We start from the raw sequence: 25,034 nt of genomic DNA, 5'->3' as shown, positions 1-25,034 counted from the left end.
GCGGCAGGCGGCCTTACATCCCGAATAAGTATTCTTCCCGAAGAAAATTTCCGGGGTTCGCGGTTTGATTGAGGGTGGCATGAATAATCCTGGTGAAGAGGAGAAAAGAAGCCGAGTTGAGGTCAGGGGAATTTTCCGTATACATCGCATGCCTGCACATGCCTCAATTTGTTGAAACGACAAAGAACTCCCGGTTTCGCCTTACATCCTTGGAATTTCACATCCTGAGGGATGCGACATTTCCCCAGGCTTATTCTTACCCCGATATATTTACATCCTGTGCATACGTATCGGCATCTATATTATCCTACTGTATACACGAGTTCTTACGAGGATATTTATCGAACGGAACGGGCTATCGGGATTGCTTTGAGAACTTTGTCGAACAAGGGAAACAGGGGAATTGAAAATTTCTCTCGAGAGAAACGGAGACCGCGGATGCTGTTTTTTTATACTCGTTTGTTAAATACTTTTTGTCGAGAATTTGAAAAAAAAGCTTTTCATTCTTTCGACTCGTCATTCCTTCCTTGCTCATTCGATATGTTATACGTAAAACATAAAATAAAAGTGACACCAAGAGTTTCATCGAAATCGGTTGAATATTTGTCGGTTGCGAAACTAAAACATGTGTGTTCCTGGAATGATTTTGAATGACATTCCATTTTTAACACAAGAAATTGTTGCTTCGTTTCACCACATTATTATTACAGTTTATTGTTCAAATTTCGTGAGATAGACAATGTTCAAGAGTAAAAAACTGTTGAAGCGATGTTCGTTTGGTATTACGATGCTTGAATGCAATTTCTAAAGGCACGATTTTCGTTTCTTCAAAAACAGTTTTGTAACTTGGAATTTTTCAAATTTAAAGTTCTGATTCGTAATCAGTGACCCAATATTTCACTAAATTTGAACAACAAATCGTAATAACAATGTAGTAAAGCGGAGCAACAAATGTTTAGGTAAAAAATGGCATAAATCATTAACAAAATATTTAACCTATTTCGGTGAAACTTTCTGAATCACTTTCATTTTGTATCTTCTATAACATGTTGAATAAGCAGCTTAAAATTCGATGGCTCGATTTTTTTTTTTGGCAACTTAGTGTACATATTAATATATAAGCGATAAAATTTTAATCTACCCTGAATTAAAAAAAAAAAATTCATAACTTGAATCAATGCTCTTTTCTTCGCATTTCATGCTTTTCACATCGAGATTCGTTTCGCGAAAATCATGGCAATATATTCGGTAAAAAACTTTTCTTTCTTTTTTTTTTTTTATTGCACATCACGTCGACCAAATTATCCTCCACAGTAATAATACTACAAAACTTGACAAGAAAAAGGAGAGAAAAAAGAAAACGAAACGCGATCGTCACTCGCTGCATTTTCTGCGCGTAGAGTTCATACCAAACGGTCAATATTGAAAAGCTTCTTTCTAACGCTAAGAGGACAACGAAAAAGCAGAAAAGCTTCAAAGTGAAAACATTCGTACGGTAAATTAAACTGCCGTCGATTGAATAAAGGAGAATACTCATCAGGATTTATCCGTGCGGAGGTTCCCAGTTTATATCCTGCGGCTGTTTTTCCTCTCTCTTTCATTTCGTTTTTCTTTTTTTCTTTTCTTTTTTTTTTTTACATCTTTTCTATTTCCTCGACATCGTTTCGCCGCGTAAAAATCAGTCGACGATAATTTCTCGCGACTCCGTTATTCGTCATCAATTTTCATCGGGTCGTCGTTATTTTGTCGATCGGTTTTGTTTTTTTGTTCCATCGCGTTTCATCCGAAATATGATTCTCATTCGATGTTGTCAGAAATAAAAAGAAAAAAAAAAAAAAATAAAAAAAAACTGCTTCTCCATCATTCTGTGTTCCGAGTGTTGTTATTCTCTCGCGAATAGGCGAACGACGTTTTTTTATCCTTGCGATTTTTGAATCATAATCGATATCGAGAGTCGAATTTTCCAGCCGGTTTTGTCCATAAAATTACAGTAATTTCTCTTTCGAGATAATCACGTGGACGTGATTCGTTGGTTAGAAATTAGCCGTAATTACATATCCTAATTAAACACACATGCGCATATAATATCCGAGCAACGTATTCCGAGAAGAACCGTTCGTTACGTGGGAACATGTATGATATAGATATATGTACATGCATACATAATCTTGGTGTAATCAGGGAAAATTGACGCAGCAGAAACGGAATGAAATTAGCTCCAGTCCTCCCCTTGGGGTTTGGTTAGCTACGGGGGTAACTTAAATAGCAAGTTTGCTTCCACTTAGTTGCTGGAACTTGAGCGGCATCCAGTTTCACTCGACAGGTATACGTATACATATAAAATCTATATATATATATATATATATATATATATATATATATATATATATATACATGTATATAGCGTAGTTGAGCCTTGATGAAAAGTGATCAAAAAGTTGGAGTTGGTTCAACTATTAGGTTCCGTATATATCCGCGCATATGCTGATCCTGTTTGCTGTACAGGGTGGTATTTTTTAATCGACCCAGGTGAATGAAATCTTGAAAACTAGATGAGAAACGAAAAACAATGCTGAAACTTTAAGGATTGATCCACCCGTCTCAGAAAACATGGCTGGGTATTCAAATTTTAAAAAATTTTGAAATACTAGATAATTTTCCTCTCGCGTTTTTGAATTTGTCTTCAAGCCCGCTGTCAGCCAGTCATCGTAAAAAAAAAACGTCTTTCTTATGTAAAATCTCGAAGTACTAAAAAAATCACTCAAGTGGCAAAATTCACAAATCAATCCATATCAGCGTTATTTTTCCCCTCAAAAACCCTCCACGTTTTGTATTAAAAGAATTTCCCGTATCTTTTCTAGTTTCTAATAGACAACCCTGTATATTCGTGCATAACGATTATTCAAATATGACTCGGCAAAGCGTCGAAGAAAAAAGACAAACGCGTAATCAAATCTCCGTCTGCTATTTTCTCGACGAAAGCTTCGAGCGTAATTACTTACCTTCAAATCTTGAGAATTTATTTTATCAAACCGTAACTTACGTATGCTCATTGAATAATTGCAAAAGATATATAAATATGTATATATATATATATCTTTTATAAGAAAGGAGCGCATCATGATCGAATAATTTTGATTGGAGAAAACAAAGGCTTGTGAAATTTCGGAAAAGCTTGTTTCATGATTAATGGACCGGGGCTTCGCAAGAATATCGACAAGAATCAAGGGTGAGACGACAATGAACATCAAACACTGGTGTGCTGGACGCGCTTTGAGATAAGGGTTGAAATTGGCACTCCATTGTGCATGTAGACGGAATATCGCACAGGCCATTATTATCGCTATTTCGTATGTATCTTGGTGAGCATCGGGTGTAGAATGTATGGTTTAACGTACGAACCACGTGCCGCGAATGCAGGTCACCGACACGCGTATCGCGAATGCGAATTTCGCAGGTCTGTAATAACCCCCCCCCCCCCCCCCCCCTCCCCCTCCCCTCACCGCAGAATCGTAAATTCAAACTGCATTGTAGGTGTGCAACTGCCGTTTGGGATGACGATAAATCAAATTTCACATAAATCCGTGCGACAATTTTGTGTCAGATTCGATTGCGAATCAAAGTTTTATCAAACGTTCGTTAACCAGTGTGAAACTGGTAAGGAGCTGTTTAAAATTTTTTTTTTTTTTGACGTTTTTAGACCATCCCATTCGCCATTAACCGGAAATAAAAATTTCTCCCAGGGTGATATTCAAAATGCAAAGTTTAAATAATAGAGAGGATTTTGTCGCTGGGTATTGAAAAGAGATAGACGGCCCTTTATTTCTTTGTCTACGAAATTCTTGTGCCAAAACACAATTTCTATACGCAAAAACTGAACGTCACATTTTTTCGTATTTGTTGAATGGCTTCTTAGAAGTAAATAAATTTTTAGTAATTTGTTACTCGATAAATAATTATTCTGTTCCATCGGGGCTTTCTTTTATTTTCAAATAGAATAAATCTACCCGTGTTTACGTATTTTTTTTTTTTTTTCACTCAATATTTGAAAACATTATTCTTGAATAGTTTATCCTCTTTGTCACGATTTTCATGCTCGCTTGTCAGTGAAATAATAATGTCGTAGAATTTGAACAAAGAAAGGAAAGAAAAAAACTGAAAGAAATTAGTTTTTTTTTTGGTACCAGCAAGGAGAATAAGCTAACCAAGAATACTGTCTAACAACTTGTCAACAACAATGGTTTCTATTGTTAGATTTAAATTGAAAAAAATGTGTAAGCGTAGCTGGATCTACATACTTTTGGATAATGAAAAAAAAAAAAAGAAAAAAGAAAGAATGGAAAATCCTGAATCGAATCGAACAACCATTCGTTGAGATATAAATTTCCGACATTCGCGAGCTTTTGTAAGACATATCCTCCTGATTAACGAATCGTTCGACACTGGGAAACACGTAATTTGTCCTTTTGTTCCAGTCTGTCACCTCCTGAAGAACGGAGTCGCCGCGATATTCGGACCCCAAAGTCCCCACACGGCGTCCCACGTTCAGAGCATATGCGACACTATGGAAATTCCGCATCTCGAAACCCGATGGGATTATCGGTTGCGACGAGAAAGTTGCCTCGTTAATCTTTACCCCCATCCAACCACCCTCTCAAAGGTACGTATGTATGCATATATATATATATACGACACAAGGTTCGTGCTTTTGTCAACGCGCCATTAATTGCTGGATGAAATTATTCGAAAAGGGATTTGAATAACTGGCGCCAAAATTGTAAAATCAACTTCTTCGGTGACCGTGGAATCAAGATCGATGCATTAATCGATCAGGAATTGCATCAGATATTTTTTGTACGAATCCTGCCTCGTGTTTTTATTGACTGTTTGAAAAAAACAAGTAATCTGTTACCGGGGACCTCGATCATTGATGTACGCAGTAAAAAGTAAACAATGAAACGTTAGGTATGGTTTTAACTGATTTTGCACTCAATTCTATGGAGCGATAAAAAGTCGTTCGTTATAACTGAATTAAAGTTGAAAAGTTCAAAGCGGCGAGTATGCAGTAATTAATAAGAATCAGTTGAAACGATTTCGTTTATGATTGCAAAATTATTTGATACTGTATAACGTATGCCAATAATAATAATAATAATAGTAATAATAACATAATAAGATACTGAACATCGAGCTTTTGACTTTGAAACAGATTATAATTGGCAAACAAGCATTAATCAATAAAGATCGGTTGGAAAAATTTCATTCATAATTAGAAAATTGTTTGATACCGTGTAACGTACAAATAATGACTATCGAGCTGTTGACTTTGAAACAGAATAAAATTGATACAAAGTTTACGTGCTGCCTCATTTACGGAATCCAAAAGAAAATAAAAAAAAAAAAAACAACAACAACAAAAGAGCTTTGTTTATCACTCGTATCACCGTTCTACTGTAACGAGTAAGAAAAAGTTGATAACAAAGCCCCTGATTCCTTGAGAGTAGGAACAAAATATGAAAATACCCTGGGGCCTGATTCCGATTTCTTTTTTTTATCCACTTTAACTAGTCGTTAAATTAATATCAGGAAGCTGAGCTTAAAGAAGAGCAAAGAAATTGAAATATCGTCCCATCGCCGAAACCGTACAACCAACAAAGATACACTTTCGTCTTCATTCTTGGTTTCGAAAAAAACATCCCCCCCCCCCCATCTGAGGTACACAAGCGTGGAAGGAATGAGGAGGTTCGGTGATTAAAGCGGTTCGACCTTTACGTGGGTATGGAGAGGTTAGTTTTAATCGTTGTTACAAAGTTTCGGCGAAACGGAGCCTTTGTGGTGGTTGCAGATATTAGAGTGAAGAAACTAGGGGCCGGGCACTCGACGGGAACAAGCCGCGAGCGGGGTGGATGAAGAGCGGTTGGCCTTTTTGCAAGCTCGTCGGCTGACGGATCTCATATACCTCGCTCGAGGACTTTCAATTAAATCTTAAACCCAAAAGGGCAACCCTCGGGACCTTTGCCGCGGGGGGGGATGGGGGGGGGGATTAAGGCGAGAGTAGAAGGAGAAGTGACGCGAGCTTGCAAGCTTGCGAATATGAAAGCCATCGAGATATCGAGCCTGAAAATGCGAAACCCCACGAGCTTGCGAATATAAAAAGCATCGAGCTTGCGAGCTTGTGGACGCGAAAACTCGCGAGCTTGCGAGCTTGCGAGCTTGCAAACGTGGAATTTTTCTCCGCGCGAATCTCCGAAACTTTCGAGACAACGGTGCGTCTCTTTCTCAATCACACCGCAGTTTATAAGCCGAGCTTTGCCTCCTACCGGCAACGCCAAAGGACCAGATATCCGAGGCACACGTGTGGTGAGCTTTTCCCACGGGAGCCTGCCACCCCAACCATGACATGGGATTCCGGTTCGCTGATCAATCTCTTCCTGGCCAGACAGATCAAAGAAACGGAATTGCACCCCACCTCCCCAGGCCACAGTTGATCCAAGGACGAAAGAACCGAAGTCACCGCTTCAAAGTTCGTCGATCTTTGCTTCTTTGGTTTAGGATCCCCTTTTCGAACAAATCATTGCAGCCGCAGAGTCGCCGCGTGTAATTTTCTGCCTCCTAGAATGACGGAGATTCCTGAGCTTTTCTTTGGGACAATTTTTAATCGCACGTTTCATAATTAGACGCCGGTTCTGGTTCGATAAATTATTGTTGTTTTTTTTTTTTCTCTTTCGTCACTAACGGTAAAACGTTGTGAAGTTACATGTTCAAGAATCTTTATCGAGATGAAAAAAAAAAAAAAAGAAAAGAGTTTCAATAAATTTGTAGATAATATTCTTCTCAATGAAACAACCTATCGTAGAGTCAAAAAACCACCGAATTTACTAGATATTCAGCCATTTCGAAGCAATTCGAAACGAAACATCGATACGCAAGCTTGATCAGTTTATAATTTCATCGTTTCCTTTTACTTTTATCAATTACTTTTGTAAATTAATTACATTTAAATTACAAATGACGATAATAATTTGTAATCGGTTCGAAACAACGTGTCCATTACTTTTTTGATTTGTAATTGATTCCTTTTTTTTTTCTCTTCTCAATTACAAAACAAAATCGTAATTTATAGTCCGTTTCTTTTCAGTTACAAAATGCAATTGTAATTTGCAATTCGTAATTAATTATTTTCCAAATTTTCCCAGCACCGATCCTGCGTATCAACTGGCACGACGAATCTCGTGATAAATTAATAAAAGGTATCGATTTTCGGAGAACCAACCAAACTCCTCGACAATTCCAAGTGGATAACGGAACCCAGCAGAGTTCCATTAGATCGTGTGGTATTCGAATAGAGAGGAAGAAGATTTAGAAGAAATGGGGTAAACTAGCCAAAGAAGAAGTACATAGAGCCGAATCGGCCGCAGTGTTTCCGTTGGAATTCAATTTGTATCGCTTTCCGGGGTAAAACCAACGCTCGCTATCGCTCGTAGCTCCTCCTCTCCTTCAAGGGATGTACGCCACCCCCCAACCCCCCGATCCTGCAGGAGTTCTCTCTCATTTGTACATCTCGAACGTACAACGACGAACCCCCAAGCTCACCTTGTCTACTTGCTTCCGACTCTGAGTGATCAGCCCCATTTAACAAGCCCCTAACTAACCCCTCATTTTTCTACGCCAGTATTTCTTTCACTGTTTTTTTTTTTTTTTATTTCATTTTATTTTTTTTTTTTTTTTTCAATAAGAAGAAAATTCGTGATTGTGAATTTCGTTCCGTTTATTATTCGCGGTATTTTCTCAGATTTCATGCGAGCAGGAAGAAAATATCACTACTCAGACATTTGTAAAGCGGAATCTTGTTATAATCCTACGGCTGCTGATCCGAAGAATTAAATTAATTTCTCGATAATTAGCATACGTTAATTTATGACTATACGTATACACATATGTGCGTACGTCAATTTTTCTTATTTCCAGCATATAACCACTGTAGAACAATTACTGCATGACAATCGTAATGAGTTTTTCAAATAATTGTATTTACGTGTGAAATCTTGGTAATTAACGCGTCTTAAATTCATCGTACAGAGGTAAAAATTTATGTGAAAACAGTATCGGAAAACGGAATAAAAGCGTAAGAAAATGGAATAAAATAACCATGTATTCTTATAATATATATATATATATATATATATACATATAATATTTATACATATACGTCTATGTATCGAAAAGTATCTGGCAAGCTCTTTCTAAATCTCAAAGTGGTTTGGAGAATAGCTATTTGGGAAAAAACTGGGGTAGTGATAGATATACAGACATATAAATATATATATATATATATATGGGGCGTTCCGTGATATCTCGATAAGGATTTTACGTCGATGTTTCACATTGGCTTTGTAATTTTTGGTATGAAATTACATGACGAAAAAGGCAATCGTAATTTTTTGTTCAGTATTTTTCGATCCAGAGTATCTAAAGTATAATTTAAAAACTTAAAAGAGAAACCCACTTTCCAAAATTTGAAAATATTCAGAACAATCTTATAAGTTATAGCAAAACTTTCGACACCTATCAGAAGATATACGAATGATGATAAAAGTTCATTATAACATATCTCTGAATACATATTCTTCGGCCCATATTACAATTAGCTTTCGTCTTCATTCTTGTGTCAAAATTGCAATCCAATAATAGTAATTTTTTATTTTCTTTTTTTTTTATTTTTGTTACTCATACTTTGAAGTGATGAAATCTCCAATCCCCAATAGGTGTCACAAATTTTGTTACATCGAACAAGATTTTTCTAAATTTTTTCAAATCTTATGTAAGCAGGTTTTTTTCAAGTTTTTGAATCATACTCCAGATACGCTGGGTCGAAAGGTTCTTTAAAAAAGATTGCAATTGCGTTTTTCGTCGCGTACCTTTATACGAAAAAAAAAAAAAAAAACTTATAAAGCCAATCCGAGACATCGACGTAAAATCTTGATCGAGATCTCATGGAATGCCCCATATATTACATACCTATATATTCGCTTGAAAATTCAAACGCCGTGGAATGAGGGGAGGGGGGAAAAAAGGTTGCAACGAGGTATTCGATTTCGATGGAAAGGCGACGGTCGCTCTCCCAGCTATCGAAAACGAGCCGAGTGGCGCCGGTTCGACGTGCAACGGCTTTGACTACTTCTCTGCGGTGGTCTCCCGAATCACCGACCTTTACTACTCGTCGCCAGACTCGAAAGAGAAGAAGAAGAAGAAGAAAAAGAAGCGCCGGTATCGCGTATCCGAGATTAAAAATCCCGGCACCGTTTTGCGATAGCGAATTTATAAGTAATAAATTTATTTACCCTCCTCTTCACCCATCACATTTTCTATTTCACTTCCCTCCTGCTCTTTATATTCCACATTCATGTGTACAATTCACCCTTGGAAACATCTCCGATTTCATGATATATTTGACGAGGAAACTTTTAAAACTATTTGACGTACAAGCGTGATTACAGCAATTGGTGAAGCTTAAAAATCTCGCCAGTCATTGGCGCATAGAATTATATCGAAAAGGAAACTCGTTCCTGTTTTTATTCCAAAGAGATAGTAAAACAGTAAGCCAATGGCAACCTATTGATGAACATTTCTGTACCTACATGCGAAATACGGATAAGGCGTAGCGAGTTGATGAATTGGGACAAGAAACGTCGCTAATTACACACCTCGCCCGATAATACCTCGTGTGGTTAATCACTCACCTCGTTAGGCCGTTTGTTCCTTATCCCGTTTGGATATTTTCCGGCAGCGTGAAACTCAGCCGGTCATTTTCGAGTATTTTCTCCTGCATTCGTCGGTGATTAGAACCGATTGTGACGCAAGTGGGAAATCGACTTCGTAAAGACAGGTCGTAATCGGCCGCGAATGGACGGTGAATTCAGCGATTGAGGGGTAAAGAAAAGGATCCTCGTTTTTTTTTCCACACCCTCTTCTTTTATCGCTCGTCGGTCGATAAAATCGGTTGTAAAGATTTTAGAAAATTCAAGTTGAACCGTAAAAAAGAACAAAAAAAAAAAAACAGAGTACCTTTCAAACTAAGAACAATCGTAGAAAAAAATCACGCGCCAAATCTAAGAGGTCAAGGGTAAAACCCAGGTCGAATTGGCGCGGAATGCCCCGTATATACAATTTTTATTCATTATTACATTCGGCATGAAATTTTCACCCCGGAACGACAAAAAACGTTCCACGTCTTTCACATCACCGAAAACACCGCGTACCGCAATTTCCGGTTTACTTCGTCCGATCCGACTGTGTATAAATGTAAACCGGAAACAGCGATGACTCGCCACTTCCGGCTTATAAAAACTCTGTCCAGACATAATTAAACGCGGGGAAATTATGCGGAACTTTCGGTTGGCGATTCGAAGCGGTTTACGCTCGTTTGGAACCGGAAGTTGTCATTTGTACGAGGAAAATGAAAAACGATATTTTTTTTTTCGTTTTTCTTTTGCTTTCTGAATTCAAATAAATAAAGAATATAAATAGCGAATGAACGGTTTTTCTTTATTTCCGGATTTTCGTCACGCTTTTAAGTCGCTGCAGTTTATTTTTCTGACTTCATTTGTCGTTTCTTCTTACTTGACTTTGTTTTTTTTTTCTCTCATTTCCTCACTCGGCAGGATACGCATCCCGAAAAAAAGGAGGTGTAAAAATACACTGGAAAACTCTTCGCAGCTGGATATTCGATTCAAAATGCATGTAAGATCCGTGAGTGCAGAATAAGCGATTCACGGATGTGTGTGTTTTTCAGGTTTTATAAATATATGTATGAAAGAAGAGGGGCATAAATAGGTAATGAGGGTGAAAGACACGAGAAGAAATACGAGGACCAGGAAAATAAAAGATGCGGAGGTAACGGGATAAGGAACTGAAGGTTACTACGGTTTCCTTCGTTCCAAGGCCTCGGATTCATTCCGAGATTTAAATCCTCATTCATCTCAATGTTCCGTAACACGTTTTATGGAAAGTAATAGAAACTTAAGTGTCTTGTAACAAAGCGGTGAGTTGTGTGCGTCTCGTTGTAAGTGATTAATCGTCTCAGCTTATCTTCCCAAGGGGAAAAAAGTAGCAGAGAAATTACTTGAAAAACGTAAAAGAACAAGTTTAATAATTATTTTGTAATCCTGTCTTGTCGAGAATTTTCTCTGGATTAAAAACCGACAAATTGAACGAGTGAATTTTCAAAATTTCAACTGGGTAACAAAATTTTTGGATAATAATATTTTGTAACCAGTTCTGTAAGTTGAAAGAGATATCATTGTAAATAATTTGTTCGAAATTTGTTTGAGAATTTGGATTTATTTTTTAATTTTTCTTGCCTTGATCGAGATTTTAACTTGACTGATTTTAGTTTAATTATAATCTCGAATGTTTTTGTTTCGATAACTCACTTATTTACCGAATCAAAACGAACGATTTATTCGCGTCAGAATTGTACGACGGTCAATTCTCCAATCTCATCGTATTTGACTTTTAAATTTTGACTAGCACCAAACAATGTATTATGTTTTATTCATAAAAATTATATCCTTCGTTTTGTGACTTCGTTATATCTTTTCCAATTTCCATGTACTTCGGGTTTGGAATTTAGATAAATGAAAATATAACGTCAAGTACATAACAATCAGAAAAAATTACAAGATCAACGTTCTTAAATTTTGATTGCAAATAGTGTAGCGGATCGGACTCAAAAATCAATTTTGGATTTTTTTCACCTGATTGGTAAAAATTTAAACCATCTACTCAACGCTTAACGTATCTTTCAACTTTTCACAGTAAAACTGAGTAAACGCGACGCAGAAAAGTGAGAAAAAAAAACTTTTTTACTTTCCAATCAACGTTTCGGTAATCCGACCTTTTTCGCCGAAGAATAAAAGTTATGTATAAAGTGTTTTCCAACTTAAAAACGTACATACAACTCACCAGCAATTTCCAACTCTCTTATGTTTTAACGAAGCGTTCTCTTGTACCTAATTTCCCCGACTCGTTGTCACCTGCAAGTGAAGAAGTTTAGAAACTAAAGGAGTGAAGTGGTAGTCGAGTGTCTGCAGAATCATACCCAGGGGGCAAAACGTGGTTCGCGGGTGAAGAAGAGAAAGAAAAGAATCTAGCTGTTAAGAGGAAGAAGAAAGGACGGATGATAAGCGAAGCCGTTCCTCAAAGAGCCGGGAAAGGAAATGAAACCGAGGACGAAGAAGAGGAAAAAGAAAAGAGAAACTCACTTCTCCTGTAAAAGCCACTTGGCTGAACTAAACAATTTGTCAAGTGAGAGAAATATGAGAAGAACCGAGTTCTCGTATTACAGAAATCTTGACTCGTTGAAATAATTAAAAATATTGTAATCGCAAAAGATATTGTACAGTGCCGAATGTTTGTTAATTAATTTTTCACTCGTACAGTGCATAGAAAAAGAATCAATGTTTATTGAATTTCACGCAGTCCAATGAATATCTTTAACTTTGAGTTAACTTTTCATTTCAATTCCGATACGAATGAATAATAAATAAAAGTTATACAATGTTTAGGAGTATAAAAATATTACTCTTGTAAAAGATTCACAGGACTGAAATACGATGTGAACTTGACTTGACATTTTTTTTAACTTCACGTTGACTCTTCGAGCGGTACTTCGGAAGCCGAAAAAAAAGTCTGAGGGGAGGTCCGAAGTGGTGATACTTTGCAGGAAAAAAGAGGAAAGTAACGTACGTGGAGACAAGATCGAAAAATAGAAGAAAAAAAAATAAAGAAAGAAAAAAGTTGCCACTTATCGCGTTTTTTATCTTCTCTTTGACGGCCGTCAGAAGAGCTTGTTTAAAAAATCATGACTGCCTGTATATTCGGATTTAACACAAGAAAGGTGAGACACAGCAGCGTTTTAAAGCCGGTCCTACATAATTCCGACTGTTTGTTTTCCCCGTTTTTGTTTCTTTGCATCTTGTTCTGTACGTTCTCTCTTCTCTACATTTGCCAAATTATACTCGGCATCGGAAGTAGAAAAAAAAAAAAAATGGTACCGTGGAATGATTTTTTTTTTTTGTTGACAATTTAGCGTGAAAAACTGAACAAAGATATTTATGTATGTACAAGATATATATGGGAGATTCTACGTCAAATCGAACGACAAAAAGAGATTTTTTTCCCTGACCACTTTTGATGTTCTCGCCCTTTTACTCACTTCATTTCGTATTGAAAGCATCAAATTTGAATTTTCTCAGATTTTTCTGACGAAGCATTTTTTTTTTAGCACAGCTAGTGGAAAAATCAGGTTTTAACAATTTCTCATTTTTTCAAGTTAACATAGCTTGAAATTCGGATGACATGTGAAAAAAGTTTCGCATCTTTGTATGAAATTTGTAAAAGTAATTATGTACGATTCTTCGTGCCCCGTTAAATCGCAGTTTTGACGAAAAGTCGTCGAAAATCTTCTGTTATAAAATAGTGCCCTAATCGAACTGGCTAAAAGTTTTCCACAGCATGCCTTTATCAATACCAAAGATTGTCTACAAGTTTCTTAGTGGGAGGAAAAGTAGTTGAAAAGTTACAAGTCACAGTTGACGTGGAACTGTGAAATTTCTCGTCCATACGTACTGTAATGTGGCGGTATGAATCGTAAAAGTTACACACATCGTTGAATTCTTACCTCGGATGAATATGCTCAAAAAATATTGTCCGGCGGTACGGAATTCACGTATCATGTCAGGAACCGTGATAAATAACAGACCGAAGTATACTCCTCGAGAAAAAGTTGACGACCGAAGTTATAAACAACACGCGTAACAATTGAGGATCGCGCTCGAGTGCGCAGCAGCGCCACGCGCAAGATAAGCAAACATCTTGCCGCGGCGCGAAGTTTGAATCGAATTCTCGCCACTGTGTGAATATTTGCTGATATATCTTCTGAACCACTCCACCGCCCACTGTGAAGTTTTCAGAGAACCTTTCGCGTTGAAAAAGACACGCTGTGTATAAATTGTAGCCCATTCGATCACGGCACTTTTCAGTTACGAATAATTTGCGCGCATTTTTTATCAAAACCACATTGAAACGGGGTGTGAAAAATCCAAAAAAATACTCTCGAGAAGTTCACAACTAAAGGTTAAATTTTTGTAAAAGAACTTTTCTCATATTTTGTCCAGGTTTTAAGCTACCAAGATGCGAAAAATCAAAGCGTTGTTGAAATGAATTTATTAGAAGAGTTGTCGTGAAGATATTGTGTGTCGAAAAAATCTGAAAAAAATGGGTCAGGGAAATCGACTGTTCCATTTGACCTGAAATACCCCGTATTTATATATATATGTATATACCTGCAGTAATATATTACTATGTAAATATCAGTGAGGGTTTCGGAATATGTAATTGAGAAAGAACAGGAAAGAGGAGGAAAGGAAATGAATAATCAACAAATGAATAAGTAAAAACGAACTGGAACAGAGAATATTCATCATTAAATGATCAAAGCAAGCTTTGTATTCACCCCTCAGATTTTATCCGCGCGTTTATTCAACGAGGAAATAAAATATGAAAAATTTCATGTGCAAGTTGACACATGGCTGATGGCACGTGAATGTTACACAAAAAGCTTTCCATGTGAAAATGATAAAATTAAAATAATATGGCAGCTAGTGTAATTGTAGAGATTGGATGAAAAATAAATATTAATCAAGGATTTCTCCGATCTTGTGGGTGGGAAAAGATATTTTGAAAAAGCCAGAAATAGAAAGAAAATATTTCGGTTTCTGATATAGAATTTCAAAATATATATGAATCAAATTTATTGTTCGAACTTTACAATTTTTAAATCTTAATGCATAGCCTGTATAATATATGGAATAAAAATTGTTGTAATATTTGTTTGAGAATACTTTAGTTTGGAATTAAATTGTATCGAAGGACTTTTTTATCAATTAGGTAGTAATAAAAAAGAACGATGCCAATGAAATTAGTGAGTTTACGTATAACACGTGTATATAAAAATTTGACAATAATGAGGAACATTTTAATGAATACGCACAATTGTTGCTAGGAAAAATTGTAGTAAATAAATGGAGTTAGGCTGGCCATGAGAAAAAAATAATATACACTGAGAGAAATTTTTATTTCCGGTTACCGCTCAGTCCTTAACAATTTTCATTTTTTACCACAATTGACAAAATCTAATTATAGGTAGAAAATGAAAATTAGTTTTCTGGCTGTTGTCGGAAAGTCTAGTATCCGTTAATATTCTTTCTCATTACGATCACTGTTGCTATATTTTCTTGCAACTGTTGCGAAAATTTAACGCTCGTGCAAGAATAAATTGACATTAAAGCCTTGATTAACTAAAAAAGTAGAGTGAATCTCACGAACTGATTTTGCGTTGCAATCACCAAAAAAGGATCGACGATAACGCAAAATGTTTACACGTACCTCGTTTTTCCTAATTCCAACAATATTCGAACAGTTTTTTCAACGATACCTGTTTTGCTGAATTTATTTAGTTACTGTAACAAATGAAATTTTTCTCAGTGTACCTATTAATATCCAATTTGAATTTCGAACTAAAAATTCAGATTCGTGATCAATGATGTTACGAGAGTGCAAATATTTGTAGATTCTTTTTTTCTTCCATATTGGATTCACTATTTTGAATTTGGCAAGACTGACCTAAAATTCACGATCAGACATCCAATAAATCGACAAGTATGAATTTTTATCAAAATCCAAATGTTTTTATTTTTATTATTTCTCAGCTTATTGAACAGGCCAAATTTAAATTTTCACAAATCTGACTTTAGATTCACGATAATCGACCCAAAAAAATCTCAGGGTGTCAATTTCGATTTGCTTCTATTCATCCGTTGTCAATTATAACGAAACGTCGAGATGTATAGTAAAAGCTCAACTTTTCATTCTCGTCGTGATTACAGGAACTTCCCTTTTTTTTTTTTTTTCCTCTGAAAATAATGAAACGGAAAGTGAAAAAAGAAGCCAGGAAATAAATCCTAAAAATGTGCGGTTGTTAGACGATGTGTGAGATGAAGAAAAAATGAGCCCGAAGGAAAGGGGGGAAAAAGGAAAATGCAGCGAGGTGAAAATAAAGCAGTTTCGCCTCCTGTTCCCATGCATGCTGTATGGGGTGAGGGGGGATGAATCTGGCACGGGGTTCGATGGTGTAAAAGGAGTGAGGGACTCCGCACACGTGTTCGGAATGGCGAAAATTCAACAATAATAAATCCAAGATTCCGGGAATATATGCATGACACCGTGCATGTTACAGGCAAATGTGTGCATAATGTATATACAGTACACCTGTAAACGCGAATACAGTGCCGACTCTACGGCGGTGGGCTTTGAACAAGATAGAGGTAAAATATGCATTCGTACGGTTGGCGGGGGTTGAAATATTTCCGCGTAATTTACAACCACCGTAAAAACGCCGACGCGGTCTGCTCGCCATACGAATACATAATGCAATGCGGTTACACGCGTTAGAGTGAAGAGGAATTTTGCGAGAAAGTGGAAATTTGCGCGTTTCAAAATGATGTTTGAACAATCGATACCGAGGGATGATATATTTGATGATTGTATTTTTGTTTGCTTCTGCGATTAATTTGATTTAATGATAGTTTCGATGGAGCGGAGTTTAAGTTACGAATTTGAGGAGTTCGAAAAACGCCCGATTTCGAAATTATTTGGTCGCGAAATTTTGTAAATATTTCTTTATGCTGTTATATATTAACGGGATGTAGAGACAGATATATGCAAGGGGAAAGTTAAAAATTTGAGTCGGTAATTATAATAAAATGGACGGGCATAGAAAAAGAAAAAAAAAACAAAGAACGATGATAAATACGAGAGTTACATCTGACATTGAATTGAACAAATAAAATATAAATAACGATAGAAATCTTTCAATCATTCATTTCATTAAATTTCACTTTTCTAACTCTCTGATCGTATTTAAATTCGTAGACGTTAAATCATCTATGTCGTTACATTTAAAATTACACACTGATACATTAATTCGCACAATCATACACAAAGTAAAATACGTCTTTTTAGTTTATTAGTTCCTTTGTATCAATTGCTTTTTATATTTTAATTTCGCTGTCAATTTCCAATCATTTGAGATTGTATTTCTATTTGCCTGTGTAATATATTGAATTTTTAGTTTAATTTTTTACAGTTAAACCGTAATAAACGATCATATAATCGAATTTATATGTAAATTAGCAAATAATCTTTGAACACGAAAAAAAAATTAAAAATAAGAATTACAGAATTTGATAAATTCTAACAAGAGGAAAAGTTCTTTGCTTCACGTCATTCTCACCTCGTTACTTGTATATATGTATTTACTCTTAATATCCTCACTTATTATTACATATTTTGCCTGGCAATACAAGAAACTTTATTTTTATTTATTTTTTTTTAATGTTTATAGGATAAAGAGAGAAAGAAAAAAAAGATCGCACATCAAAAGGACATGAAAAAGAATCGAGTTCAATTCGAGCAAAGTTCGATTTCAGGGTGAAAACCAATTGATCGGAAAATTTGACTGCCATACAATTTTCAAATCATGGAAAATTGAAATCGACTAGATTCCAGTGAATTTCCTCCAACTATGCCTATAATCCTGTGTAATTAATTCACCAAGAGATACGCCAAGCGCCCGACTTGCCGGCTAATTAATAATCGTGCTAATTAAATTGACGGAATATAATCGCCGACAGGTGTATCATGATTTGGTAAACAATAGTGTGGGGGGGGGGGGGGGGGGGGGTGAAGCGAGGGTAGTTTCGACATTCCGTAGAGGAATAAATCTCCTCGATTAAAGCAGTATCCAGATAGACAAGAGTCGAGGGTTGAATTAAGCGGTTTTCAAAACTCCATGTTTGCCCTAAGATCGTTATAAATATTCACTCATCATCGTCTTGGCAAAAGCCGAGTGAAAATGAAGGGCGGAGAATCATACGCGAATAAACGAATCATGAATCGTGATTTTTTTCAACACCGGGGATAAGATTCCACGGTCAGAATCCAGCGAAACAGCAATTTGTTACCTTTGAACGAAGGAGGGTTGAAGAGAGACGGCGAAAGGGTGGAATAAAAATGAAAAAAGAGACCCGCCGTTGGGTGGAGAGGGTGAAAAAACAGCCGCGACGATAACTCCGAGCACCCTGATATGTCGATCCCTGACAGGTATCGATTGAATATAGTAACCGATCGACACGTGTGAGGACGAACCGGGTGATAGATTTTCTATTTTCGGAGGGTTGGTTGGTTTTGGGGGGAGGGAAAAAATTACGCCTTGAGAGGAAAAACATTGTGAGACGAATTAATGAGGGAGGATAATTCTTAGCGCAACGGCGTGCCTTTGACACTCCGAGAGATTTCCTCCCCCTGTAGTTGGGGGTGAAAATGAGGTGCGGGTAAGAAATCGGAAAAGGGGAAAATCAGAATGGTCAGAATTCCGAACATAAATACATCGAAAACTCACAATCACGAAAGAATAAAGCGGTGAATCTTCATCTTCATCATTCAATAATGGAAATAGAATATAAAAGTATCGAAATTTGAAGTTGTAGAATTTCAAATACACAACTGGTGAAAATTCCGAAAGGCCGTTGGCAGAATGAGGCAAATGCGATTGCTCGCAAACACGAATAAATAAACTTCGGATGGATCGTAAAGTAGAATTTTCATCTATGCGAATTCGTAAATGCGAAGGATCAAGAATCAGAACGTTTGGAACTCTGAGGAGTGATCTCGTAGAAGGCTCGGAATATAAAATTGCGTTATATCAGAATCGTCGGAATGAAGAGTCGCAATATATGAGAAGAGTCGGGCACATCGTCGGCCACACTCTAAAGGCCTGACCCAACAGCTTTGACGACTCAAAGTTGTCCGTTTGCGTCGCGTTCTTTCTTCTTTGTTAAGCATCGAGTAACGAATTTGTTTGATTCTGTATACAAAACATTTTCCAAGTAAAAATAGATCAGTTGGATAGACTCGGAATGTGAAATTCTGGTGGTGAGTCATCCATACGGTTACTTTCGGAATACCGATCTTTCTGAATCGTACGATTCTGAAGAACGACCCTTCTACATTCTGGATTTTAACCTTTATTTTTATAATATTTGGACATTGAAAATATGAAACTTTCTACAAATTCATTCTCTGGAATATTGACTCTATACGTTATTAAATTCTGCATCTTTGAATTCTTGGATTAACGTTTTCCGAAGTAAGTGGGTTCGGATAATAGAGCCATCTACTAAATACATATTAAGTAAGCTACAGCTTTTTATCGGGCACCATTCGGGACTTAAAATTTCCGACAGTATCTGTTCTCTCATATTTGTTATTCGATATTATTAAATTCGGAATTCAGGCGATTCTGATATTCGGTTTTTCTGATTTCTTACCGTCACCCGTGATAATGGTATTTGGAAAATATCGCGCAATGATGACAATAATAATAATGAACTTCACGGGGACTTCTTACGGTACGGTGTTGAAAAAGGGGACTCGAAGCAAGCTGTTTCTTCGCTAAAAGGTCGGAAAGCTCACCCGCCATTTATGAAATATGTATATAGTGACGCGCCCTTCTACGTGCGTGGTTTTCGACAAGGGATGAAACGGCCTGAGAGAGAGAGAGAGAGAGAGAGAGAGAGAGTTGGAGTGAAAAATTTCACGCCTCGGTTGCCGAATCTGGTTCTTCAATTTACTACTCGACGGTTATTCCCGTCGATTGGCCGGATTGACGCGGGGAATTCAATCGCGAAACGATTATGCACGATTATTTCACGTCGGCGGATATTTGTATTACATTGAATTTATCGAAGGAAAAATTTTCCAATAATTCACTGGTACGATCGGTTATGTGTGAGTTGGTCTTACTTCCAAATACGTGGATTGGTGTTTGTTGTTAATTTTTTAACGAGATAGTCGTACGTTGAGAAGCTTACTAATTATTGTTTTATAAAGCTAAAATTAAGATCTGTTTAAGAATTAAAAAAATTTAGAATACTAAAATTATAGACAAAAGTCTAGAAACCGATGCTTTATTTGAAATCGTTAAAAACCTTGTACATTCTCTCGATTTTCATCACTTCAGTTACAAGGGTAATAATTCTTACCACATATTTTATATCCATTTTTTTTTTGTTCACATAGAGAACTTTGAAAACACATTTCCTTTCGGTTTTTTGCTAGTTCTGATAGTACACTAATGCCAATAGCGACCTAATGTAAATTATTATTGTTAGAAACAAACGACGAGCAAAAATCGTGAAATTTGAAGGAATAATTCATTTTCAAAAAACTTACCCACACGCATAAATGTTTCACATAAATTATAATTTTTTTTGATCGCCGATTTCCGATATTAAATAAGATTTCTAAAATTCAAAATGGCTGATCTAATACGACGGAAAAAAATTTTTTAATTCGAACGAATCCCGAGTAAAAAACTCTGTACAGTTTTTTTACCCTGAAAAAAACTGTATACACATATATATATGTATGGTATCTGCTTTTAATTCAGCTTGAGTTTTTTTTCTCACTCTTTCTCTCTTTCTCGAGAAAATCGCATTATTTTGATTCACTGCTCGTAACCGAAATGGGCAATTTTTGGGCTTATTTCACAATTCACGGGCAGCAAGAATACAAAAAGAGCATTTATCGTCGGACGGTTTTCTCTCCCAAGAGATTTGGATGATGTCCGAAAAAGGTGCCTGACGGTGCTTGGTCGAGGACAATAAAACAAAACTATGAAAAAAAAAAAAAAAGAAAAGAAAAAAAGAAATAAAAAATGAAAACGGAAAAGAAAAGTATCACACGTAACGAGAATAGAAGGCAAAGCTTATTCGCGTCGTTGGAAAAGCCCGCGCGGATCGGGAGCTTTACTCGCTCGTTATGCGAGTAATATATATATATTGTATACGTATATTAATATATATATATACCGAATCCTCAGCCATATTCTGTTTGGCGTGCAAGCTCGGATTAGGCTGGGGTTTGCGAAAACAAGCGAAAGATCACAACGGCGGGTGAATTAGCTTGTGTTTTATTATTCCAGGCGTACGTCGATCTCGTAAAGGCATGGGGATGGAAAAGCTTCACGATCATATACGAAAACAACGAGGGACTTGTCAGGTTACAGGAACTCCTCAAGGCCCACGGACCCAGCGAATTTCCGATCGCCGTTCGGCAGCTTGGCGAAGGCCTGGATTACAGGTAGATCATAAATTGTTATTTTTTAATTTTTTCTTTTTTTTAATTCATTTCCTAGATTTCGAATTCATTTTTTTTTTTTTTTTTTACAGTTTCGAGTCCATTTTCTCACCCTATTTGCGGGAAAGTCCATGCCTTGCAAACGGACAAAATTCTCGTCATCCTCATTTTCGATTCTGTTGAAATTTTTCAAGGTCGTATTTTGATAGGGTTTCCCACGACCTTTCATTTGATTTTTTTTTTTTTTTTGCATGTTCCTGATTTTGTTAAAAATTTTTATACTTATCGGTATTTTTCCAAGCGTTGAAGGAGAATAAATAAAAAAAAAAAAAAAAAAATGAAGGAAATGAAATAAAACGATCATTCAATCATGAAACCGATCTCCAATTGAAAGTGCGAAAAAAAAAAACTAAAAGTTTTCATACATTTATCTTGAGAATTATAAGGAAGATGAAACAACGAAAGTTTGTAGATTTGTAACTAAAAATAGGATGAATGGAAATGAAATTGAAATGATTTTGAGATTCTAGATACACATATCTAAAAAATTAAAAATGACAAGGATGCAAATTTGTTGGTTTATAATTCAATAATTTCCATTGTTCAATTTCCTTGATATGTTTTTTTATTTATACTCGCTATAAAATCTACACTGAGATAAATTTTATTCGTTACAGTGACTAGAAAAATTCCGTAAAACAAGCATCGTTAAAAAAACTGTTTGAATATTGTTCGAATTACGAAAAACGAGGTACGCGTAAACATTTTGCGATATCGTCGATCCTTTTTTGGTTGTTGAAACGCAAAATCAGTTTGCGAGGTTTACTCAACTTTTTTAGTTAAACAAGGCTTTAACGTCAATTTATCGTTGCTCGAGCATTAAATTTTCGCAACAGTTAGAAGAAAATATGGCAACAGTGATCGCAATGAGAAAGAATAGTAACGTATAATAGACTTTCCGGTAACAGTTAGAAAACTAATTTTCATTATCTACCTAGAAGTATATTTTTCGATTGTGGTAAAAAATGAAAATAGACAAGTACCGAGCGGTAACCGGAAATAAAAATTTCTCTCGGTGTAATATTTACAATAAAAATGTAAATCAAAAACTGAAAATGAAAAGAAAAAGGCCTTGCCGCGATGCTCGATTCGAGATTTCTTTGTGGATAATTTTTTGATGACAATTGATCCTTCATTTTCGCGTTCGGCTCGAAGCCGAGGAATGAAATTGTTCTTTACGGACTGCGGAGATCGCGGTTTCTGATTGCTTCAAGGTTGGGGTTGGGTTGGGTTGGGTTCGTTGAAGTTTTCGTTAAAGATTTGAGTTGAACCCCCGCGTTTACAATGCCGGGTGAGATAAGAAGAAACCGACGGTGATATTACCGCGGTTCCCTTGCTGGTGGATATCGTACGAAGGTGTATACGTATACACGCGTTGGTGTGTGTACCCGTAACGTGTCTGGTGGAAAAGATACGCCGAGTTCCTCCTGAGGGAGCAGTGGATCCTTGAAGCGATCGTTTTGGGGGCGGGAGGAATAAAGAAGAATACGGAGAGTAAAAACAAGAATAAGAGTGAGGATACGAAACGTGGGAATCGAATAACGTCCCTAATGTGAGAAACCAAAAACGCCCCGCGGCTCTTTACACTGGGAGAAAATAAAACGAGCGACGGTACGAAGAGGATGTAAAGAAAAAAAAAAAAAAAAAAAAAAACGCGAAGAGGCCACGAAATTGGAAAAGGGGTAAAATGGAGGCAAATTTACTTCGCGGCGATGCACATTTTGGGCCGATGTTCAAGTTCCGGAAGCGCCGAATTCTGAATTTTTTTTATGGCGAAACTTGAAGCGAATGGAAAAAAAAAAAAAAAAAAACAAACTTTGAAGAAACGGCAGTTTCGAACGGTCGGAAAACCGACGAAATGCCTTGCGATTCATTTTCGGATCCGAGGAACGAAACGTTTCTAAAATTCAAGATCGCGGAGCCAATATGATTAATTACAAGAATTCCAAAAAAGAAAAGAAAAAAAAAAAAAATGGCCAATACAAATTTTGCCAAGACTTGCCTGTTTCACGAATTTCCGCTTACGAATTTTGAATTTTCGATATAAATAAAAAAAAAATGGTTCAACCGAATTCATGTTATCACAGATTTTTCAAAATCAAAGATTTTCACTTCGCATTCGTATTCGAATTTGGAAAAATCCTAGACGTAGTAAAGAATCGCGCTTGATGAATGGATGGAAAAACTCCGTAATTCTTGGCCGAAAGCATCGACGCGTGGATTAATAATAAATATCCTCGCGCTCCGGTGGGTGGAATAAAAATCATGTGATTCAAGTCTGACTCGATCCTCGGACGTATCGATTTCGCAAACGAGACAGCCGAAGAGCGGCAGGTAAAAACGTATTCAGATGGCAGAATTTCATACACGCCTAATTCCCTCTTCATCCTCTGTCGTTTCACAAAAACTTGTTGGCAGGGGTCGTAACATGATGAAAAAAAAGTATCCCAAGGGCGAGGGAAATGTGACGCAGTACGTGGCTGGGTGATTAATTTTCATTCTCGCTTCCAGTTTTCTGTTTCTTTTTTGTTTTTTTTTTTTTTCTCTCATGTCCATCGTTATCAACTCTCTCGTTTACGACGATGAAATAAACGTGAGAGAGAAAAAAAATTACGCGCAATGTACGTAGAATAGGGGTGGTCCTCGTGCGAGGTTGGAAAAAAAAATCGCGACGAAAGAAAAAAAGAAAAAATTACCCCAATCTTCTTCAGAATTTCATTTCATTCCCTGGGTCTCTCGTTCCATTTGGGTGGAAAGTTACAAATTGTTCAAAAATATCCTCATCGACGATGTATTTCGTACCAAATTTTAATTCAAAATTATTCGTTGGCAAAAAAAAAAAAAGAACAAAAATCCATATTCTCGAATAGACGGTACGATTGAACTTTAAAAAAATTCGTTTTGTCATTCGGACAAAAACTGAGAAGAAAAAAAAATAAATAAAATTGAAACAAAACACTACAGCATTCGTTTAGTCGGCACTGTAATGGAATGACCCGTACATCAACGCTAATTGTAAGTAATATCACAGTTAATGACATGCGAATATTGAGGTGATTTTTTTTAACTTAATCTGATCGTTTGTCCTTTTCCAAATATAGAAGTAAAAAAAAAAAAAAAAGAAAAAAGAAAAAACGAGTTAAAGTAGTACACGTTTCTAATGGGAAACGAATCTCACCGAATATTCGAGAATATGAATTTTTTTGCCTATGAATAATCTTGGGATAGAAAGAAATACGAAACACAGCGAATCAGCATATCTATGAATAATTTGAAACTTCCCGCTCAAATAAGAAAACTAAGGGAATCAAATGAAACTCTGACAAAATTTGGAAAATGTATTTCTTTGTTTTTTCTACCAATTGTTTTTTGGAACTGATTTAAGAGATTCCATCGTAAATTATTGTACTAAACTCATATAACGACCACCTTAATGTACGAGTTAAAAGTTACAAGACGTGAAAAGTGTCTTGTCGTGTAAATGTGGGCAAAAAAAAAAAAAAATGAAAAAATAAAATTTGAACAAAGAAGAAAAAAAATTTACCGCCAATTGCTAGATTTCGTTATTTTCTATGCCTTCTTATTCTCATATGTATACATAACGCAAGTTCATAAGAAGAGTTTTTGCGGGGTTTATATCTTGGACGTAAACTTGAAGAAGTTTAATCTTAAAGCTCTGAGCGCGTTTCTGTTATATAACTTCAACCGCATTCTCG

General features: G+C 36.3%; 1 protein-coding gene across 7 annotated transcripts in view; it reads left to right on the top strand.

The window, feature by feature from the left end:
- LOC124309369 (glutamate receptor ionotropic, kainate 2) overlaps positions 1-25,034 on the top strand; it is a 246,677-nt gene that overhangs the window by 173,429 nt on the left and 48,214 nt on the right. For all 7 annotated transcript variants that reach the window (XR_006909229.1, XM_046772978.1, XM_046772980.1 and 4 more), the window contains exons 4-5: positions 4,476-4,660; positions 21,104-21,261. Coding sequence is in view for 6 of the 7 variants with exons in the window: in XM_046772978.1 (XP_046628934.1) it covers positions 4,476-4,660; positions 21,104-21,261 (343 nt within the window). In the remaining variant the exon portion in view is untranslated. The remainder of the gene's footprint in view (positions 1-4,475; positions 4,661-21,103; positions 21,262-25,034) is intronic.

This window comes from Neodiprion virginianus, chromosome 7, assembly GCF_021901495.1.
Source record: "Neodiprion virginianus isolate iyNeoVirg1 chromosome 7, iyNeoVirg1.1, whole genome shotgun sequence".
In the NCBI taxonomy this organism is placed as follows: domain Eukaryota; kingdom Metazoa; phylum Arthropoda; class Insecta; order Hymenoptera; family Diprionidae; genus Neodiprion; species Neodiprion virginianus.
This window is presented reverse-complemented; position numbering and strand designations above follow the sequence as displayed.